The following is a 19,485-nucleotide window of genomic DNA, read 5'->3' as shown; positions in this document are numbered from 1 at the left end:
GAGAATGATCTCAGAAATTGTCCAGTAGGAGTACAGCAACTCTCTTAAGAGTCTAGTGTCACTGCTGTTTTTAGGATCTTATGAAACCTCATCTGGGCCCAACATTGACTTTTGCATTTCTGCTTTGGTTTAATGGGCCTCTTTAGTATATTCATTTAAAACACTGCACCTGTTTTAAGCTTTTGTCATTATTCCTCTCAAACATAGAAAGGCAGGTACATAATGACAGTATTTATAGTATTAGCGATAATGTGAAGTCCGACTTCTACGTATGAGCTCATTGTTGGAACCCATACTTAAAGGAATCGTTTAACCACAACACCTAGTCTTTGTTTACTTTCTGTTCTTACATCAGGGAAGAAGTTGAAGTCAAATTTCCACATTGGCGCAACATTATGCAAGCGTTTCTAAAATAGCAAAAGTGGATAAGAATAAGGATGAAGTCATTGTTAAAAAATACCTGTTACAATTTCCTGAAACCCAAAGTGACATCATTAGATGTCCACTTTTTGTTTATTCACTAGTTCAGAGCCTTTTTTTCATATTTTGAGCTTTTTTTTTATTTTTTATATGAGATCATGAGTCCACAGAGCTCAGGCTCAGGGGGAGAGAGTTCCAGAGTCTGCAATTGTTGCAAAAGCTCTGTCTACTTTGTTTGATGCACAGTCAGCAGGCCCTGATCACACGACCTCAGACACCTGGTGGGGATATATTGATGTTAACGTTCTCTGATATCCCCTGGTGCTTGTCAATGCAGAGTTGATACCAGAATCTGAAATGGACTTTGAAGTTAACAGGGAGCCAATGCAACAAAATTTTACTCTCAGCGACATACTTGCTGGGTAGCAGTTATAAAAATGTTCCTAAATGTGCTTAAAAATGGGCAGAAGAGCCAACAGGTATAACAGAAACAATAAAGAACTTGTAGGCAAGAGAAGTGGAGCATGATCTGTACTTAGAAGCGGCCACAAAAAAAGAGTCATTCAGACACATCTGAAGAGAACTACCTGTGAGCAGATCCTGATACACCAACCTACTATCTCAGCCTATCAATGTGATGGTCAACAATATGCAAAGCAGATGTCAAGTCAGAAATCAGAATCTTTATTGCCATTGTAGCAATAAAACATTGAACATTGAAAAATGAAAGTGCAACATTGTCATCCGGTACCTTTCTGTGTGGACAAGGGAAACAATAGTTTTGTTTTGCGACATCAAAAGTGTACGCCTGTGTCAGACTGTGCCACGTGTTATTGTTTGTAGCCTTATGATTGGCCAACATTTATATACAGTTAGAATTATTGCTACCTGTTGCACCTGACATCATTTTTTTTGTATTGTCATGTAGATGCAGACATCTTTAAATATGCAAGCAGAAAATCCCTAGTGGCAAAACTTGAGGTTGTGAAATATTTTTATTGACCTGAACACATTCAATCCATAAAATCAAACTCAAAAAAATAATTTTAATTTCTGACCTCCATGGATAAATGGAACAAACTCCAGCCAACCCTAGTAATATTAATGCAGTGTTGGATCAGCATTGTGGTTTGAGGTGACTTGACTTCTGCTGCTTTTTTGTTTTTGTTAAGGTCCAACATTGTGGGGAAAAAAGTGGTTCTAAACTTTACTCAGAAGTTAAAACCCCCAAAACAAAAGTCAGAATCACAGTCTAACCTACATTTAGAAGTAGTAATGGTTGACTAGTTGACTCAAATGACGGTAAGTCATGCTGTCAGGTCACATTGCCTTTATTTCAATATTTCTAAAGTCTTCTGTTTGCAAGTAGGAGGACATTTTTGGAAAAGAAATGGCAAATACTTGTAAAGCAACATTTCTTAGCAAGTTATACCTGTTTTTAATTTGTTATAGACAATATAGTCCATTATCTTTAAATTCAGCTGGCAAACAGTTTATAATTGGATGCTTCTTTCATTATTACATTAACATTAACAGGTCACAAGCAATTTGCTGTGTCAAGGTTATTATTTCTCACTGAACTCTGTTCTTATTTAAAGGTGTATGTTCTATTCAGCACGCATAAGATGCTCAGTCGTCAGGTTAATTTTTCACTTACTGTTGAGACGTAGGATCTCAAAACTGTCTTCAGTGGAAATGTACAGTGAGTGGAAATTTTCTGCTTATGACCTTAGGCGAAGGAAGGCATTTTTTTGTGTACTCTTCAGCATTTATAGGGAAAGATTTATAAGGTGGCTCAACATGTTTTTATCACCTAAAGAAATCTTCCGCTACCATGACGTATTCTTAAGATATGAAAGCCACATTGTTTACAGGCATTTAAAGACCTTTAGCTGCAGACGTGCTTTCCTGTTCCCCTTTGTACCCTGCTGACTTTGTTTTGGATGGCAGAAAGGTCCAAGACCTGAGCTATTCCTTGGCTAATCTCCCATAATTGGACAATGGGCCCCTATTACAGCCATTTCATTTGAGCCTGTTGAGTAATATTGGCTTGTCTCGTCCCCCCTGAGACAGGACCCAGTCCAAAGTTGCATTAATAACATGAAATTGTAACGTGCTCCTTCTTTATTGTTTAGGACTATGTGTAAGACTGCTGGTCAGTAAGGAGCCGTAAAATGTCCAGGGCACATTCAATACCAAAAAATTGTAGTAAAAGTACTGAATTGACTTAAATTCAGTTAGCATAGGTCTTAAATGTGTCTTTTAGTCTCAGACACTCTCTAGACATTTTGTTTTTGTGACATGACTGCATCAAAGAGGTCTTTCTTTATAGTTAGATAGATAGATCATGTCAAAAGGACCATTTTAAATAGACAAAAATCTTTGTTAAATAGGCCTGATGACTTGAGATGGAGGATTTATGGGCCACCAAGTCTCGGCACCTGAAAATAGTGATGAAGTAAACCATGCTTGATAACATGCTTGTGAGTCACTGGAAATCCAAAGGCGGAAGTTTAACAGCAAAAATGATCAGAATGTAGACTGATACCTGGAGATAAGTAGATATTTTTTATGAAAACAATATTTTTGTCATTTGGACACTTTGCTTAAACTCATTCAAACACTTAACATTTTTCTTACTGTTCATTTTATGTTTCACTTCAAGTGGGAATAAATGTTAAACCCTTAATTTGCATTTGCTTATACCTCTCATTGGCTACAATGGCTACTTCAATCAGCAGCATAGGGAAAAAAAAGTCTGCCATGAAGCTTACTCATTAAATTTCTTCTTTCTTTCTTTCTACAGGTCTCCAGGGATACAACATACCTCTGTCAAACATGTGAAATCCTTATCTGGTTGAAGTTCTCAGTTACAAGCAGTGATGATTTGGATTACTTGGAAAATTCTTGGGTTCAGATTTAGAAACAGAAGTCTATGTGTGTGATATATTTTCTCCCGCAACACAAACTGTGCAAATACTGTTCTGCCGTGAAACCCTCGGCTCCGCTAAAACCAACCAGTCCACTTGTCATGCGGGTACATTACAGAAAAACACCCATAATACCCTCACTGGTACCACCGTCATTCACGTCACCATGGAACGGAATAAACGCAACTCCATTGCTGGGTTTCCTACACGACCTGAACGCCTCAATGAGGACAGAGATGATATCGGAGGGGTAGGAGTGTGTGAGATGGGAATGGCTCCACCTTTGCAGGTTGGTTTTTAATTTAGTTTAAAATTGTTACATGTTTTACACTATACAGGGCTCGTGTGCACTCTTCAACTCAATGTAAAGCCAGTGTAGAGCTTGGACAACAGTATAATTATAACCTGTACAGTGTTCTAGTCTGTACTTAGCTATAGAGTAGTGGCTTTTTTCAGAAACTGTTTGTGACAACCTCTTCAGCCCAAACAAAGTTGTGGTATGGTCCCGCAACATGCTCATCAAACATGTCCTTTTCTGTGTTCTCCAGGTGTCTTCCCCATCATCCTACCGAGCCCTCATCAGTGCCTTCTCCTGTCTTACACGCCTTGATGACTTCTCCCGCGAGTGGATTGGCTCAGGATTTTTCTCTGATGTATTCAGGGTGTGTAGAGATCAGATATTACCTCACTCTTTTCTCAAGTTCAGTCTTTTCTTTCACTCTCTTCTCATTTTATAACCATGCCTCATTTCATACCTCAAGCAAGAGTGTCAGATTTGACCTCAGCTGAATTCTTCACCCTTGGTGCCTGACATAGTTTTATTTTGTGGTTCGATTGCACTCGGTCTCATTATTAATTAGGCTCTGCTAAATGAAGCTGCAGCAGAAGAAACTTTTTTTTTTTTGGTCTGTTGTATTATCAGTCCACCATGACAGTTACAAATTTTTGCATGACTCATTGTGGTTTAGATAAGCAGTGTGACTGCTCATCTAGGAATAGAGCCCGATTGCATATATTAGAAATAAATGTTGATGGCCTAATAATGTTTGACTTTGTTGGTTTTAGTATATCATCAGATGCATTCTTTGTTCGGGGTTTATAATAAGACAGACAGTAAAGACCGATCTCTTGTTTCTTAAAGGGTTAACATAGAAGACAAAGGTGACAACATTGGGATAAAGGGTTTGTTATCTTATTCATTAAGAAAGTTAAGGCTCCCTTTTATTTCACTCTAATTATCAAACTGTTAGGGGTGGGCGATAGAAACAATATACGATAGAAACGATAAATTTGGCCAACGATAGAGATTTTGACTATACTGCTCTATCGCGATAGCACATGTTGATGACGTCGTCGAGCTGCGCCTGTTTTGGTCGAAAGCATCGCAGCGGCTCCAACCATTATCATCTGCAAATTATGCCGACAGTCATAGCAAAGAGATGAAGCACTTTTGAAATATGGGGAAAGCCAAAAACTGCCCTTCCTCCACTTCTGTAACATTGATTCATTAATGTTGAATTCTCTCACAGCTGTTCTATTCCCATGTTGTTGCAGTATATTAATAACTAACCTCGTATTGTGGATGAATAATCTCAGTTGTTCGCCTGACTGAAGTTTGGCCCGTGTATAGCATCCTGCTATGCGATTGCATTTGTCCCTAACCACCAGAATCCCTCACGTTAACTTCTGTCGAGTGGAAAAAAAGTTGGCGTTCATCCTCCAGCTTCACTGTGCTAATGTTATGCTAACATAGCTGTGTCGCTAGCAATCACGTAGCACAACATTATATACCAGGTAGTCCAACTTCAGTAACCCTGCAAACGTCACTGCTGTTTAGTTTTCTGTCTTCATTTATGTTGGAAGTGGTAGCAGAGCTGTACGTTTTAATTAGTTTCAAAAATCTCTCAGTCAGAACATGGTATGTCATGTTTAGCTGGAAACTAGCGAGCTAACTTCCTGTTAACTTCTAACTCTGTTAAATGTAATAAATTCTGTTTTCATGGATGCCTGGATGTTAAACTTACTTGTTACACCTGGTAAAGCAGCAACGCTGATGATTTTATTAAAGATGAAAGAATTTAGACTGTTTTTAACTCTCAGTGTTTGTTTGACTTTGGGACCTGAAGTGGATGGAGTTTTGGACCCAGATTACTCTGCGAAGCTCCTCACTACAGCAGCCGTAATGCTCTGACAATCCATCAAGCAGTGCGGCTTACCAAAGTTGTACTAAAACATTTTTTAACAGATTTCTGCTTGCCAAAATCGGTTCGAGGTCAGTAAGCACAACCAGAATTCATACATAAGGCACACTCTCGATTTTTGAGAAAATTAAAGGATTTTAAGTATGCCTTATAGTGTGGAAAATACGTTATACAGAAGAAAATAATATATCACGATATATATCGTTATCGCACGTTTTTCAAATTATACCGTGATATGGATTTTAGGCCATATCGCCCAGCCCTACAAACTGTATTATAATTTATTTTTCCTTGTCAGCTTTTGTGTATTGGAATTTCAACTTGGCTTTAGTGCAGGAGGATTGGCCATGTACTGGATTGTATGCAACATGAGACCTCCAGTGGAGATGACCTGCTGTGACATTTGGTTTCCATTGTGTCGTGGGTGGGCTGATTGATGATACTGTTGTTGGTGTCTGACAGCTAGTGGTGTTTGAGTGACGTGTGTGTTATTAGGAACAGCTCAAGCTAATCCAGATTTGTATTGGAGCAAATCTAGGCATATTGTAATTGGTTTTTATTAGCCATATTAAGCTTGTAGAAAGTGCTGTTATTCAGCACTATTCTAACCCATTGTGTACTTTGTATGCCAGCTCTCAGAAACATGCCATTGTTATTGATGTAAAACCCCTGGAAGTTATTCATAACTCACGGTGCTGCAACTGGGCTAAAGAGTGGATTAAAAAAATAAATAAATAAACAAAGCAAACACCATTAATGAATGATTTTAGATACATTTGGGGTGTGTTTAATTGAAGGGAAACAAGCATAATCACTGTGAGATAAGCATTACTTACTTTGTTTCTATACTGCTATAGAAAATGATCGGAGCTGAGGCAAAAGAAGGAGTTTAAAGAGGAGGGACGGATTCGGGTGGATGCTGGGGTGGTGTGGAAAGACTGATGAACGGGATGTGGTGCTTCAGAAGAGGTTTTAGGTGTTTACTGAGTACAAAGGAAGGCAAGGATGAGGGCTACAGAGGAGAGGAAGAGGAGTTTGAAGAGGAGGGGGGTGTAAGGATTGGTTAGAGGTTGAGTTATTTTGGGGTGGCAGGGGCTTGGTAAAGGGTTTGAGACAGACACTAGGGTTATGGTTTCCATCTGAGAAGGGAGGTGGAAAAATGGGGAGACACTAGAGAGGAAGATGGGAGAGGGGGAAAAATGCTACCCCTACAGACTTGATGATTACTTGGGCATGATGATTTGCTGGAGCCCACAGAGGGGAGAAAAAGGGGGGGATGAGGAATAACTGCAGATGGGGGGGATGTGAAGAGTGAGGAATTGGGGGTCGGACGGATGTGGGGGAGGAGGCCTTTAGAGGAGTGGCCATCTGTTGTTTCTGCTGTCCTGTGGTGGGGACTGTCGGCTCTTTTAGCCATGCCCACTCCTTTGAACTTGAACAGAGACATTTTTGTTTGTGCATGTGTGAGACACAGAGAGAAGTCGATACAGAAAACTCTCACAGACTAAATTCAAGTTCATTATGTTTTTTGAAGTTCTGCTTATACACGGTATATAATAGTGATCATCTTGCACTAAGTAATGAACTTGCAGTGCAGAGGAACCAGTGTTATTCTGTATACTAACCTTTAATTGTTAATGTTGCCTGTGTAATCCACATTGATTTTTGCCTGTGTTGTCAAGTCCCCATCGTACTGATGGGATATCACAGTGGCTGTGTAGTGGAAGATAGTTGCTATACGATGACATAAATGTGCCCTTTATTTATTTATTTATTTATTTATTTATAGTGAATATAAGAGCGTTTTTGGGACTGTATACCCCCCTCCCCCAGTCTTTATTGAATCTAATCAAATGTAGCAGTTTGATATTTCTACAATCATCATGTGTTACTATGTGCTTACAGAAAAGAGCAGAATTGTTTGTGCTTTTTAAAAAGGAATGCACGACTAAAAGTGACCAAAACTCTTTTACTAACAAACCGTGTTTATCCAGCATCCAGTATTGAGTAAGTGTCCAAAACAAAACCAACATATGTGACAGGTGAACCTTTGTTCTTGTAATGGTTCATGCTTTACCAAACAAAGAATGCACAATGGCCCATACAGTAACATTGGCAGCACTGAAACCTTTTTTCACTGTGCAGTTTAAAATGATCTTTGAAGTGTTGGTTTAAGTTGCTGCAGAATACATGATAGCATAACTGCAATACTAACGTGCCAGTTAGCAGGTCTGTTTTGCATGCGTCTATGAATAATTTTCCACAGTTAACACCTCATCTGGAGCTTATGATATTTGAATAGTTGCCTTATGTACTGAAGCTCGTCTTTCCTTAGATACAGGATTAATTTAGGCTTTTGAAATGACTTTCTTAAAAGCTTTTTAAATGCTTCTAATGGGAGGAAAGAGTTTGCATGTGTAGGTAGATAGATTTGCATACAGTGTCTTAGTCAATTGGTTCTCCTGACGTCTAGACAGACACATTGGGGCTTTCTACCTTTAATAGTAACCACAGGAATCTATAAAATAATCTGTATTTCCTTCAGTAGATATTAAATATATTAAGCAAATTGAATTGCTGATATTTTAGAAAGTGTGTGTATGTGCAAGGCTCGCAAAATTTCAAAATCTCTGGTAGCCCTTCGGGCAGGCATTCTTCAGTTTTTGGTAGCCCAAAATAAATTTAAGTAGCCCGAATAAAAAAAGAAAGCTATTTTTTAATGTTTTGTTTCCTTTACAATATTATACATTAAAATATAATATTGTAACAGAAACAAAAATTAATCAAAAAAATTGTTAAAATACAAATCACAACAACTGTATAAAAATTACAATCATCAACTCAAATACTTGGTTCAAATTGAACAGAAATTTCTATGAACTGAAAGAACTGTGTAGAACATGAATCAGTCTGTGTCAGATCCTAAATCTGAAATTTCCACTGAAGTCACGGGTAAGAGGTAAGTGGAACCAAGATCTAGGCCATTTGCTTTTTGAAGTTTGCAAAGACTGCTAAATTTTGCCAATATAGTTCACTCTTATAGCACGCTGTTCTAAACAGCTTTTTCAGGAGTTCTTGTTGTGCTTGGTTTATTTTTAGTATGCTGTTTGTTCTGGGAACGATACTGCAGACTGAGCAATAATGCATTTCTTGCATTTCTCATGGGTTCTGATGGGGTCTTTCTTAAAATTACTGGTCCCAGTAACAAAGGTGCTTGTCGACTCAGAAATCAAATGAAACTCACAACACACCTGGCAGAACATCATGTTATTTAGCTCGTCATATCCCAGCCACAGAAATTCTTTTGTCCATGAAACCAAAAAACCTGCGCTTTCTTTTTGCCTCATAGTCTGATTTGTCATAACTTTTCCGTTTTGTGGTAAGCTTTTCTTTGGCTGCCCCTTCTTCACCCTGACCTGTCTTATTTGGCTGAGCAGAACTAAAATACCAGCGTAAATCCTGCTGCTTTTACACACGTACTTACATAATGGTCAGCGATTCTTTGCGCACTCAACCTCTCACATGTTTAAGCTTGCTGCAAGAGATTTCACTTGTCGCGTTTGAATAGTAAGCTAATGAGTGATAAGACTATGTCAGAGGAATTGGTGCGCAATTAATCGTCACTCACCAATCAGTACTGCTGCTCCCTACACACCGTTCGCGCGATCGCAAAATGAAAGTGAAAGCAAAAAACAAGCGCAAATTCAAACGCGATTTCAATATGTCACATATTGACAGTGGCTCATCGATGCCAATGACATAATTACTCAGCTACATTGGCGAAAGAATGCAAAAGCATAGACATATATTTTCCTTCCTACGATAGCCCGACGGGCAGGGCTGAGTTAGATTTTGGTAGCCCGACTGGAAAAATCCCCAACCCCTGGGATGTCGGGCTAGCTTTTTTGCGAGCCCTGATGTGTGTGTTTGTATTTGCAATGGCTCCAAACTATATCCTTAAATTTGGGATAAAAACAAACAAAATCAAAATCTGCATACACGTCTCTATTTCTTGTTACATTTGATGTTGATTAAGAAATATTTGCTTCTAAATTTTGATTCAACTTTCTTGGTTTTAACTTTTAGGCATTTAAATTCAAACATGCTACCAACATAGCACCTCTTGCTAGTCAATTGCAGTCAATGAAAAATAAATGCTAGTAGATTGTTTAAAAAAAAAGTGTACTGTACTGTTTCAAAGCTTCATCAGGAAATGTTTTAAAGTTGTCACAATCCAATGACCTGTTAGGTTTGCCGTGCTGGGATAGTCTCCAGCCAGCCATGGCGGGATTGAGTGTGATGCCACAACTATGTAACAAATCAATGGAAACGAAATCCTGACGCAGAATCATACAAAATTGATTGTGGAGCACTGACCTGACTGTTTCCTTTGTCATGGCTGGTCAGCATTGACTGACCTCATTTCGCTTCTCTTTTATGTCCTGCCCTTTGTTTTGTTTTTTTGGCTTCCTCAGTTTTCTTGCCTGAAGAACCAGATTTAATATATTTTTTGGGTTATAATTGCAGAAGAGCTTGGTTGCAAGCTGTTCAAGGCCTTAACTGTTGTGTTCATTTTAGGCATTATGCAGTCATAGTTTTCTTGCTACAAGAATATAGTTAAACTGCCCTAGATATGAAGGATGAGACAGTGTTTGGTTGTATTTGACTGTAACTGAACACATTTTCATTTGACTTTTTTCCAGGTACGTCATCGAGCTTCAGACCAAGTTATGGCTCTGAAGATGAACAAGCTCAGCAGTAACAGGGCTAATATGTTGAGAGAAGTCCAGCTAATGAACCGGCTTAATCATCCAAACATACTCAGGTTAGTAATCGAATAAGAGTAATTTATTTTCCAGCCAGGGCTCTTGAAAATAGATAGATAGATAGATAGATAGATAGATAGATAGATAGATAATTAAATACATAAATAAATAACCTTTGTTAATTGAATCTTAATTTAAAATGTTGGTTGCTTCTAGAAGCTGCATTAATTTAACTTTTAAAACAAAGCAAGCAAAATCATTATTTTGTTCCAGATAATTATTACGTTATGGTGCAGATTTTAAGAAACTCATTCTTAGTAATGATTTCAGAAACTCTAGATTATATTCAGCAGAAATGACTGTGTGCAGAAAGTAATTTCTACTAACACCTGCCTGTGTGATGATAAACGAAATATATTTATAGTCTTCCACCCCCTTCACCACCACTTCTCTTCTGTCATTTGCTCATGTGCTTGTGGTTGTGACCTGTTTCCTTTGGGGTTGGTTTGAAACTGTGTCAAACATAGAGCCTATTAGCAATGGATTTTCTAAGCTGCCAACTCCTGTTAGGGTTTCACCAGATGCCTGGAGGCAAGAAGCAAGGAGGGCCCTCTCTGTCACAGGGAAGGGGAAAGGCAGAAGCTGTATACAGTCATGAACATTTTCTTTTCATTTATCTGCCGTATGATTGGCAAAGTGTCAAAAAGTTGGTGACATTTGTGGTCCTTGCTGATTTGTGTTGTCTCCATTTAACATTTTTCAGAATTAAGTAGAAATCAATGTCAAACCGCTTTAAAAGTGCAGTCGCAGTTTTGCTTTTCTTCTTCTTTTTGGACCTAGTACTAAATAAATAGTAACACGGGTAAGCATGATGCATTGATAGACTCAACAAGTGCCTCGCTTAGCCAGAGATACCTGCTAAATAACACCAAGTAATGTAGAAATATAGTGGCTACTGTCCTAATAGTATATTAATTTTAAGCCTTAATAAAATTCAAAGGGGTGAGATATACACAAAAAATTGGCTACATAGTGCATTAGTTTACATGTTTGCTTAACAAGTGAAAAGTTCCCAGTTTGATTCTAGGAGGAGACACAAATGTCTTTAGGGTTGCATCAGAAAAGGCATCTGATGTTAAAGTCTGCCAAAACAAATGTGATCCCCTGTGAATAAGTGAGCAGCTGAAAGTAGCTTTTTTTCACTCTGTGCTGTTCTTGTGAAAGGGAAAATTGGATACATGTAGCAAAGCCTGTTTTAGTTGCAAAGTTTTAACATGGAATTCTAGAGGACTTGAATCACTTTTGCAGCCTCAATTTGCCATTTAAGGAACTCTTATTTTTGGAATTTGTGTTTGGGCTTCACTTTTCAGCGCCACAGGTTGCAACTTGGTCAGAACCTAGGCATCATGATGAAATTGACTTTAAGTTCCACTTTCTTTAAGATCTAACTTCCTGTTGAAGTTAAATGCACATAATCTTTGGCCACTTTCAACTTTGAATCTATAATTACGCTGCTGTCCTGCTGACTAATTTCTCTAACGTCCTTAAAAGTCTTCTGTTTCTGTAGTGTAACGCCACTTTTCATGACTTTATTTTGTTTTGCTTTGTTTAAACATTAAGAACATTGACACAAATGATCACTGGACAAAGGCCAAAACAAAACTGGAAGCTAGTAAAGATCTAAAAAAGATACATAAATATGTGAAGACTCCTAAGCCTGTGGATTTGAGCAAGGCTGCCTCTGTTAATAGTTAAAGTTACTTATGTATGTATAACTTTGCATAATCATGATTTTTTTCCCGGTCTTTTAAATAGTGTGCTTTTTTCAGTTTCAGTTAGTCAGTTGTTAGTTACAGTTTTCTTACACAGGTATTGGTGTTTTGGATGTACATGTCCTTTAAGGTGTATAAAATCAAATGGGCTTGTGGAATTATATAACCAATGGCTGCTGTTCCAGAAAAGTTTTAGTTTTCCACATCTAAAAAATATGAATAGTATATTTTAATTCCTCGGATTGTATTTGTTTTATGGTTCTTAAATGCAGATCTTATCCATATTTAAACCTCTTGAAATGACATCTGTGGTAAAATGCAAAGGCTATACAAATATGTTTAACTTTCATTTTACTGCAGGAAAGTATGGAAAGTGGGTACACTTAATAAAACGTTGAATATGAGATGTTATTTCAATTAGAACTACTGTTTTGCTAAAAAATAGGTTTGTTATTTTGTCTTTGTAGTAAATATTTCACATTCTACTTTGGGCATGTGTGTGGGGGAGTGTGTGTTTACGGCCATGCACACATATGCATAAATATCTTTGTGTGTTCACGGACACACAAGCACACATCGTTTACAATGTCATCTTTGTTAAGCGTGCCTCATGGTTTGTGTGTCTGTGTGCTAACAAGCTTGCACTGAGGGGGTCATTGTTAGCTAAAGTCCAATAAGGGCCCACAGAGTTGACCTTTTCGTTTACTTCAGAATTATGAGGTCCTCAACCGAGTTTGTGAACAGTTGGTTCATGTGTTGCTCTGAACACACACACACGAACACACACACACACACACACACACACACACACACACACACACACACACACACACACACACACACACACACACACACCATTAGATTTCAAGTGAAGGGGTACACAGCCCTCTCTGGGCTCAATTTATTTTATAAATAAAGACGAATAAAAAGTCATCCAAAATTGAGGAAGAATAATCTGACATCATGATAAGTTGAGGCAGTGTTTATCCTTGATTAAAATGTTTGTCATTGTGGTAGATTTATTTATTTAGTTTAATATCAGAAATCGAATTTGTCAGTGTGATTATGAAACACTGACACAACAGAAAGGGTGTTAGCATGATTGTGGTTTTGTTTATTACTATATTAAAATTTGCAGGAAAGGCAGAGGGAGAAATGCATGGAATGCAGGTGAAGCAGCTGAGCTGTTATTATCCTGCTGTTATGAGACTGTCTGACAGTAATCACCGGTCCGGTCTTGCTTACTGGAATTTTAATCTTTTCTCAACTGTTGTTGCTGCTTTCTTCTCTTCACTCATAACAGAAAAGGTCACAAAGTATTTTAATCTATTTTTTATACACACTACATAGCAAGTGATTCTATAGTGTAATGGTTAACACATTTTCTTGGCAAGCAAAAGGCTGTTACTTTGATTCCAGCTGAAAGCACAAATGCCCTTTGGGGATGTATGAGGAAGGGTATCTAGTGTAAAACACCTCTTGTGATAAGGGAGCAGTGGTTCGCAAAGATAAGAACATGTGTCTGTCAGTGTCTCAACCACATTTTTCTTTTATCAAGTCAAATTATTACACATATCTTCAATTAATCTTTGAAATGGTGCTTATAAAACACGTTTTAACAACAACATTTTTCATTGCATCTGTCTTCTAGGTTTAAAGGAGTTTGTGTCCATGAGGGCCAGCTTCATGCTCTCACAGAGGTAGGAGAACATATGCACAAACACACAATTTCACACTGAAGCTTCTGTGCACACTAATATGTGAGATCAAAGCGTGGCTGCTAATGAAAGGTCGAGCACTGGGGCACCTATGCTATAATTCTTTTTGTGTTAGTGTGGCTTGTGTGCGTTCCTGTTATTTTCAAGTGAACACCACGTAATCCACGAGCACAACACAGAAGTACACAAGCCTGTAATTGTGGAAAACCAAGAGAACTGAATGTCCTTATTTATGTGTAACCCTTGGCCTCTGTGTGAGTAAGAGGGAGGGAGAATTTGATACAGGCAACTAATCTAGCTTTCCAGGGAAGGTAAACGTTTGGATATCTTTGTGATTAATGTTATTTAAATTCACATAGCCCAATTTTAGAAATGTAACATTTTGGTTGCCATAGACAAAATTAGTCACAGAAAATGTCCAATAAGCACATGACATATCTGAGTCTGAATGAAAGGTTGAATTGCACAGAACATCAGGTTTTATCCTCCAAATTACAAAAGAATAAACTGAGGCAGAAACAGAACCCTTGTGGCGTTTATGTTATAGTAAAGGGCCCCTTGTTACCAAGTAGCTTTGATTTTTCTTAAGTCATTCTGAATACTGAACAGTATTCTCCAACATCGCAAGTTGCTTTTTGCTTCTCATGTGTGTTTTTTGGGGTAATTTAAATAATAAATACAATGGGGTAGTTGTAGCTCGGGAGGTAGAACAGGTCATCTACTAATTTGAAAGTTGGTGGTTTGATCCCTGACTGCTTCAAAGTATCTTTGGGCAACTACTGAACCCCAAGTTGTTCACCGGGGTGTGAGTGCTAGATAGAAAACAGGCGTAGAAAAACGTGCTTCTATAAATGTGAGTGAATATGAGAAGGTGTACAAAGCTTTTTGCTTCTGTCAGTCTCAGAGCTCGAGACATTCAGACATAGATTTATTTTTGTCTGTGTTCCTGTAACAAAAGTTTTTAACAGGAGTTTATTAGCCTTGTTCTAACCCCTAACATGGAGATTACTAAATTATGAATTAATTAATTTTGAAATAGTAATGTTATGCAAACTACAACTCCTGTTTTCTTGCAACATGTGTTGCAAATGTTAAATAAAATTTGCCCTCTGCTGCTTAATGCAGTGTAAATATAGTCATATCACAGACTGCGTTTTCTGTTTGATAGGTTTTTAAAATTTTATACACACATAATCTGCCTAATGATGTGCTAATCTCAATCTACATGAACTTTCGTTTATACAGATAAACATCAACACTTCAGCCACTGATGAGCCAGTTCATCTCTGCAAATGATTATGTATGAATTTGCATGATATGGTCAGTTACATGTAAATGTGGGGTGATATACATGGACTATCTGAAGAAAGCATACACTGTTAGTGATGCTCCCGGACTCACACATATGTTATAAATTACACTGCTGTGCTGCACAGTGAATGTGCTTATTGTAGCCTTGACAAATAGAGACTGACACCAGTTTTATAATAGAACACATCTTGAGATGCTGAATTTGCACACATGGTTGATCGTAGTTGCAAAGGGAAGTACTGCATATTGTACTATGCATACGCACTGTGGTAGGTCTTGTATTCCTTCCTTCAGCGTAAACAGATCCTGTTGTGTCGTGTCGGGGCCAAGCTGTATGCTCTGACTCTGGTAGCAGGCTCATGGCGTTTTGTTACCTGACCCCCGCTATGTGGCTGTGCTCAGAGGAAGAGCAGAATGAAGTTACTGCATGGCCTCAAGCTGCTTCAGTAACACTGACTGACACGCAGACACAAGCACATCCCATGTTAGCACATATGTTAGCTTGAAACTGAAACACTGAAGTGCTGTTTGCATTAAAGAGAGCAAAAGTTGAAAATTATAGATTTGATTTCATTATTATTTCATGCACAGAAAATAAGTCCAGCATGAAAGAGCTTATAAGACACAAATAGCAGAAGAAAGAAGAAAAGAAAAAGAAGAAAATTAAATGGTGTTGGAAAAGCACCATAACTCACAACTGCTAAATAAATAATCCAGTCTGACGTCTTCTGACGATATAAAGGCATCCAGTTACATTAATAAACAACCTTTTCATTCTGTCAGTGCACAAAAACATGTCTGGATTTTTAACAGACGTTTAATTAAATAAAGTCGTTCTTAACTCGTCTAAAGCAGCGGTCCCCAATCCCCGGGCCTCGGACCGGTACCGGTCCGTGAGTGGTTTTGTACCGGGCCGCGAGAATTGAGGCTCAGGTGTGAAATGTATAGTTTTCAGGGTTTCTATCGGTTTTCAGCGTTATTTTGTTATCGTTTTTATCGTTTACTCTGTTTTCCTTGGTCTTTTCAGTGTGTTATGAATAAATTTTCTTTTTTTTTGGTACCGGTACTAGTTTTATTTTGTTGTATTTATCCGCGACACCTTAAAGGCCGGTCCATGAAAATATTGTCGGGCATAAACCGGTCCGTGGCGCAAAAAAGGTTGGAGACTGCTGGTCTAAATGAGAATAATCCAGGAGAATACTGAAAAACTGAAGAGTACAACCTGCATTCCTCCCTTCTATTAATTCTAAAACTTAAAATTATAGTTTTAGCATTTTTTTCCCTTCGTGTCTATAGCATATGATACAATTAAAACCTTTTTCCCCATTTAGGTAAGGGAATCCTTGAGATCTACAACTGTTTTTTAATCTTTATTGCATTATGATGATCTGCTCTTTATAAATGTGCCTGATAGTAACTAGATAAGGTATACCTGTACATAATTATGCGTTATGTTTTGTTATTAGCTATGTAATTTGTACACACATCATTGCTGTTCGTCTTCAAACTTTCCTGTTGGATTCTTTCTATATAGAACTCTCCCCTCCTGGTTCCCTCTCACGTCTGCGCATACACGTGTATCAGGAAGGCTTTTGCTTTTATATATTTGATAAATGTTTCTCCACAGAGTAAGAACAGAATCAGACAAAAACTTTTAAATTTGTCTGTTTTTCCTGGAAGTATATAAAGAAGGGTCTGAAATTCTCAGAACTGGTTACAGTGGAGGATTTGAAGTCAATTTTAAAGGATCAGGAAAATGCTACTCTTGGTTAATATAATTTCTTCTCGATTTGCACTGAAATTGGTTTTAACCTTCATATTTTATTAAATATGTTTTGGATATTGTGCTGTGCGCTGTCCTCTTGGCCAGGGCCCTCCTGAAATAGTATCTTTGACCTGCATAAATATATATAGGCTATAATAAAGGGTATAAGGTAGGATAAATATAGGATATAATAAAATGAATCGTTGCATGATGTGGGTATTTGGCATCTGCACTGGATTACCGTTTCACAGGCAAATTATCCTTTGAAGACTTAGCACAATGTACAGTGATCTAGACCTCAAAGACTTGTTCTGCTTCTGCTCAGCTTCATTTTAATGCATCTTATATGAACTGCTTCTGCAATCGTAATCTGGGCTAATGGTAAGTCATGACCCATGCCAGGATTATACTGCTGTTTGAAGCTGCTCCCGGCAGCAAACAAGAACTCTTTGTTTGAGTCTTTCCAGGTTTTTTTAACCTGAAACACAGACAGTCCTCCAGAACAATTGTGACCAGCCATATGTTTCTTATTTCCTCAGCTCACTGCATCTTAAATGATCATACTCGGTACTTGCATGGCCCAAACGTGCCATGTTTAATGATCAGTTTGGTACATCAGTACTTCCATAAACAGGATGAGGTAAATTCCGGGAAATACACAATGAATGAGTGAGAGGCTTTTTAAAATATAACTTTACTTCCACTTTGCTGCTTTTAGTTTACACGACAGGTGCACTCTTCTGTAAAATCGTGTGATTTGCTTTTCTGACTAGGCATACTTTGTGCGTATTCTGTTGGTGTGATTATGAACTGTGTGAAGCAGAAAAGTTGGATTACCGGTAGTCTTTTTTTTTTTCTTTTTAATTGACTGCACTTGGGATTTCTCCTGTTGTGTTTCTTTGTTTGGAAACTTCAATCAGGCGTAGACAACAGATGTTGAACTCTGTGGCTACTGAGGAATTTACTGGACAAATACTGTAATCCTCTGACATCTTGAAGCGGTGTGCGCATGTGTGCCACAGTATATCTGAGGGTAAAAGACCGCAGGCAGCTCAATATTTTGGGTCCAATCGTCCAGTTGCTTGAAATCCACAAACATCCAAAGGCACAAAAAGCACCTCTGCTGATCCCCTATAGAAATTGAGAAAGACCGTAGTCCGGTACATGGAATTATCATCTGTGGAGATTAAGACAAACATTTCGGCAAACTTATGTGAAGAATATTGTTGGTAGTCACTGATGACGCGACACAGTTTTTACATATTTTTGCAAAATAATTTGCATTCTTTATTCATTTTTTTTTCTTCAGTTTTACGTAATGTGGATTTGTAGGTTGGCCTATCTAATTTATGTTGGGCTTTGGAATCTAAACCTTTATGACATTTAACCCTGAAATGATCTGGCTAATATTCAGTTGTTTAAAAAAAGATTCAGCTTGATTGGTATTAATCTGACTAGAAGCCCAGTTTATTTATTGCATTAAGAATTAGAGTACAGTATCAGCTCTCATTGCTCTAATTCAACTCCTGTCAGTCATACAGTAACCAGAGTTAAACCCGAGCAACTCCTTATCTCATCTCTCACAGTTTTAACTACAGTTGGTTTTGATATGTGACAGGATTAGAAGGTCTTTGCATGCAAGACCCGAGGTCAGCCACGTTCTTCTGGACCAAAGCGGACGGACAAACTGAAGGCCCCAGCATAGCTTAAACCCACGGAGCAGGTTTACTAATTCGCCTGCACGCTCTTCAGCCTACACGGTGGGCAGATGGTTCCCATTCATGTTAAGGAAACCAGCCATTCTGCCAGCCAGTTGAACAGGCTGCAGGCCAGATTTTGTTCAGGCAGTTGGTCGATACATCACCTAACCCACCAAGCAGGCTGTCAGTAGTCACTGAATCCAACTGATCAGTCTTCTACTCTGAGCTGTCAAATGAGCAGCTAGTTTGGGTAACATGATTAGTCAGAACCTCTGTGCAGCTTGAATTTACCTCTTTATTTTAATGATGACGAGTGTGATTGCACCACTGTGACTAATGGATTGTAAAGCCAGCAAGTCATTCTGTTCTGTTGCTGGCAACAGGGAGTGTTATCTTGCCATGACTGGAGTATTCACACTAACTCTGCTTCCACTGAAAGGAATTTGATATCTCCCCATCTCACTGTTATAATGACCTGTGTAGGAAGGAAATGCTTTGTTTTTCAAGCATAGTAAAGCAGTTCCTGGTTCAGTAATACCAATAATGTGAAATAATTTGTTCTTCCGCACGTTTTGAAACCATATTGCATGTTGTCTGTTCTCGAGCTTCAGCATTTTAAAAGCAATTTTCTGTGCCCCACTTTGTTCAGGGTTATTTTAGGTCTGAATGTAAATCTTGTTGAAAAATAATCGGATATTTACCAGTTAATTTATAGATGTGTCTTTCTCTTCCTGTAGTACATCAATGGTGGGAACCTGGAACAACTTCTGGACAGCAACAAACACCTGAGCTGGCCAACCAGGGTGAAATTTGCCTGTGATATCGCCAGCGGTCTGGCCTACTTGCACTCTAAAGGCATATTCCACCGGGACCTCACCTCCAAGGTTAGCTAAATGGGTAAT

At 38.3% G+C, this 19,485-nt stretch overlaps 1 protein-coding gene across 1 annotated transcript in view; it reads left to right on the top strand.

Annotated features, from left to right (window-relative positions):
• The window catches only part of tesk2 (testis associated actin remodelling kinase 2), a 34,810-nt gene that overhangs the window by 2,088 nt on the left and 13,237 nt on the right, over positions 1 to 19,485 (top strand). Inside the window, exons 2-6 of the mRNA XM_087831533.1 lie at positions 3,227 to 3,639; positions 3,899 to 4,012; positions 10,255 to 10,376; positions 13,741 to 13,789; positions 19,321 to 19,467. Coding sequence (XP_087687659.1) covers positions 3,517 to 3,639; positions 3,899 to 4,012; positions 10,255 to 10,376; positions 13,741 to 13,789; positions 19,321 to 19,467 — 555 coding nt within the window. The 5' untranslated portion in view covers positions 3,227 to 3,516. The remainder of the gene's footprint in view (positions 1 to 3,226; positions 3,640 to 3,898; positions 4,013 to 10,254; positions 10,377 to 13,740; positions 13,790 to 19,320; positions 19,468 to 19,485) is intronic.

The sequence above is a fragment of the Neolamprologus brichardi genome, chromosome 18 (genome assembly GCF_056152115.1).
Source record: "Neolamprologus brichardi isolate AB-2024 chromosome 18, ASM5615211v1, whole genome shotgun sequence".
Taxonomy (NCBI): domain Eukaryota; kingdom Metazoa; phylum Chordata; class Actinopteri; order Cichliformes; family Cichlidae; genus Neolamprologus; species Neolamprologus brichardi.
The sequence above is the reverse complement of the archived record's forward strand: the minus strand, read 5'-3'. Positions and strand labels throughout refer to the sequence as shown.